The sequence below is a fragment of the Cherax quadricarinatus genome, chromosome 17, assembly GCF_038502225.1.
Source record: "Cherax quadricarinatus isolate ZL_2023a chromosome 17, ASM3850222v1, whole genome shotgun sequence".
NCBI lineage: Eukaryota > Metazoa > Arthropoda > Malacostraca > Decapoda > Parastacidae > Cherax > Cherax quadricarinatus.
Window position 1 is genome coordinate 39705341 of NC_091308.1, and position 13421 is coordinate 39718761.

Below are 13421 nucleotides of genomic sequence, written 5' to 3' on the forward strand. Positions count from 1 at the left end.
ATTATGTGACTGTCTCGAAGAGATCATTATTCCAAGATACATCAGTGCAGTAAATTTGGAGCCTCCGAATATCAATAATCAAACAACTGAATAAAAATAATCAGACTATTGAATATGAATAGAAGATTTAAACTATCTCGGCTTCCAGGTTAGAAAGTTGTCTTTTGCTTTTAGCTGAAAAGAATTCAAAAATTTTGTGTAAGATTTTTATATATAGAAGTTGCTTAATATTAATATTGTTGAAATGTTGTTGTTTCCGATATTATCATTATTATTTTATTTTTATATATGTAAAAAATGCTAAACATGTGGACCTAAGTCAGGGCTATATAGTTTTTCTTGTTTCAGTTGCACAGCCTCCCGCATTGAAAAAATACTATATTCTATATTTCAGATATTTTTCTTGAGATTTTGCCATATCCATCCCGTGAACTCTAGTGAAAGAGCATATGGATACCAGCCATAACCTCACGTCTCCAATGTGCCGTCGGAAGGAAGGGTTGCCGTGGCCACAACACTGGTCCACCAAGTGTTCTTTCCTGTGGTGAGTGTTGATGCTAGTGGAGGCAGCAGTGTTTCTTCTTTTCCTCCGGCGGCCATCTACTGCTATTACTACACTATTCTATATAGTTACATTTTTGGACCAAAAGCTGGTTATGATCCTATTTTTCACAATGTAATTATTATAGTGAATAGGGGAGCCACATGGCGAAGGCAGAGATGGTGGATGTGGAAACGCCGGAATGGGAAATGGGGAAGACTATATAAGTATATCCTAAGTTTGCCCTGTCGCAAGCACAGGTCATTACTCGTCTCACTTACTAGGCAGCTTTGCTATTATTTATTTATTTTATATTTTGTTTAATACCGAATAGGATCATAAGTTCAGTGGTGGTTCCTTCAGCTCACATCAGGAGGACCCAAGACCAACCTAATGCAAGCGAAGACTTATGGATAACTCTCCTTGTTCAACTGGATTCTGGCCGATTTTTGTGCGTTGCAACCAAGGGTAAAGGGAAAGTAGCTAAGGTGTTGGTTGACCTACACGAATTCGGAGCATTTTCCTGAATATAGAAACAAAAACTTAGGGCTGAGTTTGGAAATGAGCTTTAAACAGGAACACCTGTAGAGCTGCAAATTAAGCGCCTAACTTGACTTCCGAGTACACCTGTAACGATGGGTATCTGGGTCAACGAACGACGATATCCACATCGCATTTTATCCAACTAATCAGAGTTCTCAGTCCACCAGGAAATCGAGAGTTTACTGCCTGTAAAGTACAGGGAAGACACAAAAAATACCTTATAAGATGCATCGGGTGTAAGAGGAAAACTATCAACAAGATATATATATATATATATATATATATATATATATATATATATATATATATATATATATATATATATATATATATATATATATATATATATATATATATGTATATGCAAGACTCTCTTGAAAACTAAACGCTATCAAGACGAGTGATTATCACTGATCTTAGTTGATAAGTCAATATTATATACCTAGAGAGTTTGCTCGATATCTCAGCTGTCATACACGATTGAAAATACTTTTACTGTGTTTAGGACAGACAGAATGTCTAGATTTTTCCTGCAAGGAATGTATACCGCACACTGAACAGTAAAACTATCAAGTGTCTTACAAGTGGAATGAAGGGAAGAAATAACACTTATGAAGTGGCCAGTGAATAATGGTCATACGTTATGTACATGAGAGGAACTTGAGTGACAGTTGGCCCTACGTTCTAATGATGACACACACTACACATTACTACTTTCTGTAAGTTTCCAACTAGTAAAATATACCCAAACGACAAAATAAAGAATGCATTAATAAGGAAGCCATCATAAAATATTTCTGATAATTTTCAACGCTGACAGAAATTTAATGGCCTCAATATACATAATAAATTTTAATAAGTTTTGTTTCTTTTCATGTTACATTTATATATCCCTTCAGTTACAGGTATGCAGTGATATATTCTGGATTCTAATCCTTTTGTGCTGTTTTCACATCTGGCAATAAAATATACAATCAACTCATAGTTATTTTCGGTACATGTGGCCTTTTTGGTTTTAATGTAACGAACTTACACCCAACTCTACATAAAACATCATCAACGAGAAGGATAGTAATAATAATGGTAATAATGATGACACTCCATCACCTTCAAGACAAACACACGGTAGACCTACATATATATTTACTGACCGCAAGTACTAATCTTAGCCTCAAATGTCACAAATGATAACGTCATTTATGGACTCATATTAAGAGTCGCCCATGATATCGACATGCCTGGTACCAACATAAACATTAAACCTTGCAAACAACATAGTGGACCCTGATACACAATGGCTGATGTTATTAATAATATATAATACCTTTGTACAAATCAACCTCAGCTAATACCTTATGTACATTTAAGTCTCAGATACATTTTTAAATATTGTAAAAGCAACTACAAAAAATAATTTTATGCTGTACATCTTCTGACCTTCACATCACAGACAAGAATACAAATACAAAGGACAATTATAAAGTTTTATAAGGTGCTTTAAACGTTTACTTTCAAACGTTTAACGTCAAGGGTAAAATATTTTTCATAACTTTTGGTGTAGTCACTGAGACTTTGGCAATATTGAAATCCTTAAATTAAAATATTTTGTATATAATATAAAGTTAATAGAAAATCATAAAGTCACTTATGTAGTCAATAGCTCCTTAACACATTAAAACTATATATATTCTCTATGAAAGATTATATACACTATTTCATATATTATGTTTATGTTTATATTTTTATTTTGTCATTAGAAATTATTCCAGATTTTTTTTTTATTGGTAACGGCTATTATCATAATTCTATATTCGAATAAATATGAAAAGGAAATTAAATTATAATTGAACACATCAATACATCAATATTATTTTTAAAAAAATTTGCTTAGATACATATTCCTCACTAAGTACAAGAAATATTCCTTACAAGAATATTATTTATAAAAGTTAATAAATATACAATGATAATTTTGATGTGTTCGAATTATCATTTTTAATTTCACATTTAATCTAAATTCAACATCATATTTCATCATACATTATACACATCTAATTCTTTTAAGAACATAAGATATATTTTTCACTGAGTTCTTTCTCTTAAATCATGTTCTTATATCCTATATGATATACACTCGTCCTTCAGTGTGCACATGCTGTGGGATTTTTTTTAATTCACTCTGATAAAAATAATTTAATTTATCTAGTTACTTTAGCTATACATTTTGTTTTAAATTATTCAAATCACTAGAAGTTAAAATAATGCATTACTCTCACAATTTTCAAATACTTTTCATGACATTAACTGTCAAGCTTTATCGTTCACGATTTTTATTATAATTTACTTCTAAGGTTGTCACTTAATAATTTTCCTTTAATATTTGGCATTTTTCACACAAAAAATAAAAATGTGATTCAGTGCTCTTAACACACACTCCTTGAAAGAAATTTTTTTTTCACAGTTCCCTCACATGAAATTATTCTTTTTTTTTTTTCATTTAGTATCCATTTTTCATGTGGTGTATGGTTTTCCCGTCAGCCAAGAGTCACTTGATGATCTATCTTCAGAAGTTAAAAATGCATAACACTTGACCTGGAAAGGTCGTTGTCATTTAATTATTTTCTAGTTACATCAAGGCCATTGTGATTTGCTTCACATTAGTTGAAAGACGGTAAAGTCTTTCTTCTTTCCACTCATGGTCTTTTAGGTTCATATCGCTGGGAGAGAGCTAAGAGACGTCGCTGATTGTCAATTACCTGAAGATTCCTGACATAAACCCTGATTTCATTCTCATTTTTAGGCACTGGTGGAGCCTCAAGTGCTGAAAAACAAATTCAGTGCTGATTAAAGGAAATCTGTGCACATTAAAATTAATAACAAGATTCCTAACCGAGCTGGGATAGTAATGTGAATAAGATGTTATGACAGTGTGACTAATTTAATACCCAAACTGAGAGTTAACCTCAATCATGAAACAGACAAATAACTGAAAACTGAGAGTAATTTTTAATACACGGAACTGGTAGTCATCTTCTAAGATCAGAGAACTAATAAAAGCATCATCAAGTGTTTATTTGACTAACCCGAGAAGGTTAATAACCAAGGGAAGATAAGGTTACCTTATCTTTCAATAAGAATAATAACCAAATTTATATTAACTAGGGATAGGACGATACCAATACGATAATACCATACCAATACCGATAATATTCCTATAATTTATATAAAAAAATATTATGTTTAATATAAACGGGAATGCTTACTGCTTAATATATATTAAATAACCCAGTGAGATTAAATATTAAATAATTGAATTCTCTCAGATGTCAATGTCATTACTCATTAATATATTACAAGAACCACAGTCAGGATTACGAACTGAAAAAAAAAGAAAACATCAAATTTCTGAATCTATCTGTATATTTTGAAATTTAATGAAAATTTAATCGGAAATCAGTTAAGACAACAAAAATCTGAATTATTATTATTATTATCATGACTAAGCGCTAAACCCACAAGGGTCATTCAGTGCTACATAAAAATCTGAATAATTCCCAGTTATTTTAAACATGAAACTAAATTATCCTGCTCTCATTATATTGTTACTTTAATGTTTTAAAAATATTACAGTTCACAGGTTTTTAAACTTTGATGACAAACAATTAAAAATAAAATAAATAAATATATCATTATTCTAATACATGAAAACCTATATTTGAATAATTTCATATAATACTAGAATAATTTCATTTATTATATTATATTAAAATAAATATAAACAATATTAATACATACATTACTAAAGTAACTAAAATTACACACTAGACAAGTTAGTAACCTGCACATACAAGACTGAAACATGACGACGCTTCGGTCTGACTTGGAAAAATTTATATAATAATAATAAAAATATACACAAATAACCCGCACATAAAAGAGAGAAGCTTACGACGACGTTTCGGACCGACTTGGACCATTGACATTTTTTTTTAAATAATAATAATAATAATAATAATAATAATAATAATAATAATAATAATAATAATAATAATAATATCTTTATTTACTACAAGTACATGTACAAGGTATACAGGCCTAGCTGACATCAATGACATATTACTACATAGAAAACCGCGTGTTTTGCAGAGCATTTCGGGCAAATTAGGTCAGTTTTGTCCCAGGATGCGACCCACACCAGTCGACTAACATCCAGGTACCCATTTTACTGATGGATGAACATAGACAACCGGTGTAAGGAAACACGTCCGATGTTTCCACCCCTTCGCCAGGAATCGAACCCTGACCCTCACCGTGTGAAGCGAGAGTTTTTGCCACTAGACCACGGGGCACCCAGAAGCGCGAAGGGAAGAGAGCCAGAGTATGTACCAGACGGGACGGGGACGGGATAGTGTAACGGGAGAAGGAACAGCATTAAAGTGGTAGTAGTGTTGGTAGATTTAATAGTAGCAGTAGTAGTCCTAGCGATGTAAGTATTAGTATTGGTAGTATTAGTGTCAGTGATCTTGGCCTTTAGTTGAACCTCTCCTGCTTGTCTCCTTAAACAATGGGACTACATTCACAGTTTTCCGGATCTCTTGCAATTGCTCAATGTCCATTGCCTTGTAGATTTTAGCTAGTGGTTCAGACATAGAATCCATGGTGACACTTTGTCAGATTTCATTGTATTTTATGTGTGAAGCTTTTTAACTGTGTCTCTGTTGCTTATGTTTTCCAGTACTAGAAGGTGTACCAGTTCTTCTTAGCCTTCTGATATTGCCCGCTTCCACCCAAAAAACGTTTTTAAATCGTTTGTGCAACGCTTCACAGATTTTTTTGTCATTGTTTGTTAGTTGAATTACCTTGTCTTTTACTCTTGTCTTTCTTCTGATGTGGCTGTGAGGTAGTTTCAGCTCAGTCTTGGCTTTTGCAGTTAAGTCATTCTCAAACTGCTGACTTTACGTTTCTCCTCAACCTTGCATATTCGTTTCTGCTTACTTCTTTGTTTTCGACTGCCTTTCACTTTCTGTATTTTTTAAACTCGTGAGTTCTTTTTTATTCTTTGCATCTTTGGTTAAACCAAGGACTCTTTTTAAGAGATTTATCACCCTTCAGGGTATAAATATCTCCTTTGTCTCCCGGAACTTACCAGCTAGTACTCTATCATCCCATTTGGCGACTTTCACTCCATCTCCCATTTCCACTACATTGAATTTAAGAATTCTATGACCCCTTCAAAGTTCTTTCTTCTGAAGTCTGATGTCTCACACCATTTACCTGCCTCTCGACCTTCAACATTTAGTTCCACAAGAAATTCGAAGTTCAGCACAAACGGGGCTCTTGTATTCTATTTCATCTATGTCAGATGCACCTGTGGTAAATTCAAGATCCTATCTTGTTGATTCATCTCCTACCTTTCTTATCATGCTGTTTATATTGTAGCACAGAAACTCATCTTTAACTTCCTCCATTATTCTAATTCTCTATGTTTCTGGTCCCCCGTGTGGGTCCCGATTCTCCCAATCAATTTCTTTGTAGTTGAAATCACCCATAATTAATAACTATGCTTTAGCTCTCCTTGCTACTTTTGCTAAGATGTTAACCACTGCCGTGTTGTTATTTTTATATTCCTGTCTCGGTCACTTATTGTTTGGTAGTGGGTTGTAAAACACTGGTAATATTACTTTGGGTCCTGCAACCTTGACAATACTCATCTATGTAATTAGATGGGTTATTTGTCCTCGTCTCTTCAAAACACTAATTTCTAACTATCACAGCCGTTCCTTGCTCTTCCCTGTCTCCCCTGTCTTTCCTTATTACATAGTATCCTATTCAGAATATGGTATCAGTTATCATTTCAGATTTCTTCATCTCTATTACAGCCATGATGTATGGGTTTACCTCTTCTTTCCACTCTATAAACTCATCACTTCTTTCGATAATTCGCTCGAATTAGTATACTACACTCAGCTTTCTTTCCTTAACCATGCTGTGGTTTTTATTGTCTAGTCTTTCTGTTGGTTGAGTATCTGTCCGAATGGTGAAGGTAGGGATTAGGTTGGTGTTTGCATCAGTATAAAGAAGTAATCAAGATGGAAACTGTAGGAGAGGGGGGTGATCTGGGAAAAGGGTATGGGGATAGCTTTAATGTTGTGAAAGTGAGGGAGGGTCCTAGAAGAGTTCCTTAGGGCTGAGTGATCCCTCCTCCTGTCTCTTTTACTTATTAACTCCTTGGTTGTTCCTTTTCTACCTATTCACTGTGCAAAATAATATCGCTTGTCTCTGGATCCTGTTCCTGGCTACATTTGTCTAGATGGTTAGCGTGATTGAACATTTGTCATTGAAGTACCTTCCTATCCTATGAAAATTTTTCATCTTCTCAATGCATTCCTCTTCTATACACCTAATGACAGATACAGTCTTCTGCTTCCTGACATTCCCTAAGCCTCCTGAAGTCAACAGATAATCAGCAACCTCTTCTTCCTTCTACTGACTTTCCTTCCAGATTGCCATCTGTCTTAACCGTTTCCCTTGATGTTTTTTTTCTCACCTCCTTTGCCATCCCATCTTCAGAGAGCATCTCAACTAGTGATTTTCCTTCTTCATTCATTGCAGATTTCCCAGTTTATCCTTCCTTCATTGTTACTGTCCATCAGTCCATTATTTTATTTTATCCATGGCGTCTTTCAGTTTTCTGTTTCTCCTCCTGTTTTAGAGTTCTTTATTCAGATTCCTTCTGAAAGGACCTTATTAATTTCTCACTGATCATCCACTTCGTTCTTTAGGCCATTTATCATCATATCTAGTTGATACAACTCACCTCCTGAACTCTCCTGTGCCCATCTGGTTTAGTTCCTTTGTAGATTTACCATTTACCCTGCCCCACAAAGATTGAAAGAAGACCAAATAGGCTAAGTTGCCTGTGTATGTGTATGTTTATGTGTGTGTGATCACCTATACACATTAATATGTTTTTGCAGGGGTTGAGTCACAGCTCTAGACCGTGTTTATGTTTTTTATGTGAGTGCATGTGCGTGTGTTTGTGTGTGAAAGTTTATGTTTGTGTGTGCTATGTACTAACCTAGTTGTGCTTGCGGGGGTCGATTCACATCTCCTGCTCGGCCTCTTCGCTGATCGCTTACAGGGCCACTTTTTCCCTGCTCTATGAACATTTTCGTATCTCTTCTTAAAGCTATGTAGAGATCCTGTCTCCGCTATATCACTCTCCAGATTGTTCTACTTCCTGTCAACTCTATGACTGAAAAAATTCTTTCTAACATCCCTGTGATTCATCTGAGTTTTTATCTTCCAGTTGTGACCCCCTTGTTGCTGTGTCCTATCTCTGAAATATAATGTCCATATCCAACTGTCAGTTCTTCTCAGTATTTCATATGTCGTTATTATGTCCCCCCCTATCCCTCCTATCCTCCAGTGTCGTCAGGTTTTCCCTTAACTTCTCCTTGTAGGACATATCCCTTAGCTCTGGGACTAGTCTTATTGCAAACCTTTGCATTTTCTCTAATAGCCTGACGTGCTTGACCCGGTGGGGTTACCATATTGGTGTTGCATACTCTAATTTGAGCCTGACGTACGGGGTGTACAGAGTCCTTACTCGGGTGTCGAAACACCAGGTTTGCCAGGCGCCCATATGCTGTATGCTGCAGCAGTTATTTGGTTGATGTGCACCTCAGATGTGCTCCGTATGGTATTCACCCCACGATCCTTTTCCTTGAGTGAGGCTTGCAGCATTTGGCTTCCTAGCCTGTACTCTGTCTGCGGTTTTCTTTGATTTTCCCCAATCTTCATGACTATGCACTTAGTAGGGCTAAACTCCAGCAGCCAGTTGTTCGACCAGGCTTACAGCCTATCCTGATCCTCATCCACCTGAATTCTCCAAATTAGCTTCATATCATCGTCTGCAAACAGGAACACCTCTTAATCTACCCCTTCTGTCATGTTATTTACATATACCAGAAACAGCACTGGTTCTCGGACTGACCCTTGTGGAACCCGCTCGTCACAGGCACCCTCACTGACAACTCATCACGTACCACCACTGTTTCCTTCCTGTTAGGTATTCGGATCAGCTGAAGTGCTTTTCCTACGTGCTCCTAAAGCTTTTGCACTAATCTCTTGTGTGGAATTGTGTCGAAAGCCTTCTTACAGTCCAAGAGAATGGAGTCTACACCCCTCTCTCTCCTGTCCTGCTTCTGTCACCTTGTCATAAAATCCCATTAGGTTTGTGAGACATTATTTCCCCTCCCTGAAACCGTGCTGGTTATCGTGTATAAGCTCATTTCTTTCTAGGTGCTTCACTACTCTTCTTTTGATAATCTTCTCCATGGCACTATACATGTGTGTGCATGTGTGTGTGCATGTGCGTGTTTCTGTGTGTGTGTGTGTGTGTGTGCTCACGTATTTGTCGTTGCAGGGCTTGAGTCACAGCTCCTGGTCCCACCTCTTCGCTGATCACTATTAGGTCCGCTCTCTTGTTCCAAAAGCTTTGTCGTATTTCTTCTTAAAGCTACATATTGATCCTTCCTCCACTGTGTGTGTGTGTGTGTGTGTGTACTCACCTATTTGTACTCACCTATTTGTGTGTGTGTGTGTGTGTGTGTGTGTGTGTGTGTGTGTGTGTGTGTGTGTGTGTGTGTGTGTGTGTGTGTGTGTGCGTGTGCATGTGTGTGCGTGTGCATGTGTGTGTGTGCGTGTGTGTGTGTGTGTGTGTGTGTCTGTGTACTCACCTATATGTGACTGATGGGGGCGTGTGTGAACTCCTGCCTCCCGATTCATCGCTTGTATGGATCCTGCCTGTCCAGGTCGTTCCACTTCCTGACTACTCTAAGACTGAAGAAATATTTCCTAACGCCACTGTAACTCATCTGGGTTTTTAACTTCCAATTGTGTCCTCGTGTTTATGCTTATCACCTCTCAGACAATCTGTCCCTATTCACCCTACCAAGTCCTCTCAGTGTTTTGTACGAAGTTATCACATCATCCCCCTAGTCCTTCTGTCTTCCAGCTGCCATCATGCTGGATTCCTTCAACATCTCCTAGTAGGACATACCCCTGAGGTCTGGGACAAGTTTCATTGCAAACCTCTGAACTTTATTCAATTTTTTTTAAATCCCTGACCAGGTGTGGGTCCTACACTGGTGCTGCATACTGCAGTATAGGCCTGATGTACACGGTGCAGTGTCGTGAATGACTCCTTACTTCGATGACTAAAAGCTAATCTTAGATTCCCATTTTCTGCACCGTTTATTTCGTTAATGTGTGCGTCAGGCGATATGCTCGGTAAAGGTCTTTCTCCCTGAGTGAGGTTTGCAGCCTTTGCCCCTCAAGACTGAACTCTGTTTGCGGTCTTTTTTGCCTTCCAAAAACTTCATAACTTTGCACTTGCTGGGGTTAAACTCCATTAGCCGCTTGTTAACCCAGACTTGCAGCTTGTTCAAATCTACATGATTACCCCTTCCTTATTATAATTATAATTCACCTGACATACACAGCTACCCATCCCTCACTACCATACTAGACCAAAAGGTCCCTCTCTCACTACCATACTAGACCACCAGGTCCCTCTCTCACTACCATACTAGACCACCAGGTCCCTCTCTCACTACTATACTAGACCACCAGGTGCCTCTCTCACTACTATACTAGATCGCCAGGTCTCTCTCTCACTACCATACTAGACCATCAGGTCTCTCTCTCACTACCATACTAGACCACCGGGTCCTCTCTCACTACCATACTAGATCGCCAGGTCCCTCTCTCACTACCATACTAGACCACCAGGTCCCTCTCTCACTACCATACTAGATCGCCAGGTCCCTCTCTCACTACCATACTAGACCACCAGGTCCCTCTCTCACTACCATACTAGACCAACAAATCCCTCTCTCACTACCATACTAGACCATCAGGTCCCTCTCTCACTACCATGCTAGACCACTAGGTCCCTCACTACCATACTATACCACAAAGTTTCTCACTACCATAGCAGACCACCAGGTCTCTCTCTAACTACAATACTAGATCACCAGGTCCCTCACTACCATACTAGACCACCAGGTCCCTCCCTCACTACCATACCAGATCAGGTCCCTCAATACCATATTAGATCACAAGGTTCCTTATTACCATACTAGACAATCAGAGCCCTCTCTACCATACTTTACCACCAGCTCCGTCACTACCATACTAGATCAGGTCCTCAATACCATATTAGATCACCAGGTCCCTTATTATCATACTAGACAACCAGCTCCCTCCCTCACTACCATACTGGACTACAAGCTCCCTCACTACAATAAAAGACCACCAGGTCCCTCCCTCACTACCATATTAGACCACCAGGTCCCTCACCACCATACTAGATCACCAGGTCCCTCACTACCATACTGGACCACCAGGTCCCTCACTACCATACTAGACCACTAGGTTTCTCACTAACGTACTAGACCACCAGGTCCCTCACTGCCATACTAGATCACCATGTCCCTCATTACCATACTAGATCACTAGGTCCCTCCCTCAGTACCATATTAGTCCACTAGGTCCCTCATTACCATGCCTATCCACCAGGTCCCTCCCTCACTACCATACTAGACCACTAGGTCCCTCCCTCACTATTATTCTAGAATACTAGGACCCTTCCTTGCTACCATACTAGACTACCAGGCTCCTCAGGTCCATACTAGACTACCAGGTCCTTCACTATCATAAAAGTCCACCAGGCCACTCCCACTCTACCATACTAGTACAACAGCTCCGTCACTACAATACTAGATCACTATGTCCCTCCATCACTGTCATAACATACCACCAGGTCCTTCTCTACCATAATAGACCACAATGTATCTCACTACCATACTAAACCACCAGCTCCCTCCCTCACTATCATACTAGACCTCCAGGTTCCTCACTACCATACTAGACCACCATACTAGACTACCATACTAGACACTAGGCCCCTCCCTCACTACCTTACAAGACTATCAGGTCCCTTCTCCACTACCATACTACTAAACCATACTACTACCATACTAGCCCACCAGGTCCCCACTACCATACTAGACCACCAGGCCCCTACTACCATACTAGACCACCAGGCCCCCCTCAGTACCATACTAAACCATCAGGTCCATCACTACCATACTTGAACACCAGGCCCCTCACTACCATACTAGACCACCAGGACCCTCCCTCACTACCAGACAAGACCACCAGACCCCTCCCTCACTACCATACAAGACCATCAGGTTCCTCCCTCACTACCATTCAAACCACAAGGCCCCTCTCTTACTACCATGCATGACCACCAGGCTCCTTCCCCACTTCCATATTTAATCACCAGGCCTCTCCCTCACTTCTATATAAGACCACCAGGCCCCTTCCTCACTACCATACATGACCACCAAGCCCCTTTCTCACTACCATACAAAACCACTAGGCTCCTCCTTCACTACCATGGAAGACCACCAGACCCCTCCCTCACTGCCATACATGACCATCAGGCCCCTCCTCACTACCATACATGACCATCAAGCCTCTCCCTAACTACCATACAAGACTTCCAGGTCCCTCCTTCACTACCATAGAAGATCACCAGGCCCCTTCCTCGCTACCATACTCCCTCTCTCTCTCTCTCTCTCTCTCTCTCTCCCTCCCTCTCTCACTTTCTGAGGTAACAAATGGTGGTTAGCACCGACATGTAAGAAAGACACAAGAAATGAGTGGGATATATAATAACATTACAATTAGTAGTGTTTTTTCAGTACAATATATATATATATATATATATATATATATATATATATATATATATATATATATATATATATATATATATATATACATTTTATATATATATATATATATATATATATATATATATATATATATATATATATATATATATATATATATATATATATATACATATATATATATAATATATATATATATATATATATATATATATATATATATATATATATATATATATATATATATATATATATATGTAACAACACTGCGACTAACCAAGGACTCGAACCCATGCTGCTTTGGCCCGCCTCATGGTGAGCGAAAACACATGACGCTCTAACCCACAGGACCTCGCAATCCTACAAGAATGATGCACCCAGCCTAGTGGGTGAGATCAGGTGGTGTGCGTACTGTAGGCTGAAACTAGGTGATGTTTATTATCTGCTTAAGTTTGTTCGGCAAGCATTTCCGGAATCATAAAACTGCTTGTGTTTTGAGTAATGAGAACCACTTCTAAACATGGCCTGCGATAGACGTCACATTCCTTAATGAACTTGGCATTTTCAAA

At 38.4% G+C, this 13421-nt stretch overlaps 1 protein-coding gene across 1 annotated transcript in view; it reads right to left on the reverse strand.

Annotated features, from left to right (window-relative positions):
• Positions 1–1500: 1500 nt before the first annotated feature.
• Positions 1501–13421, reverse strand: part of Epac (Exchange protein directly activated by cAMP) — a gene marked incomplete at its 5' end in the record, with an annotated part of 1038330 nt that continues 1026409 nt past the window's right edge. The window contains one exon of the mRNA XM_070086005.1: positions 1501–3905. Coding sequence (XP_069942106.1) covers positions 3778–3905 — 128 coding nt within the window. The remainder of the gene's footprint in view (positions 3906–13421) is intronic.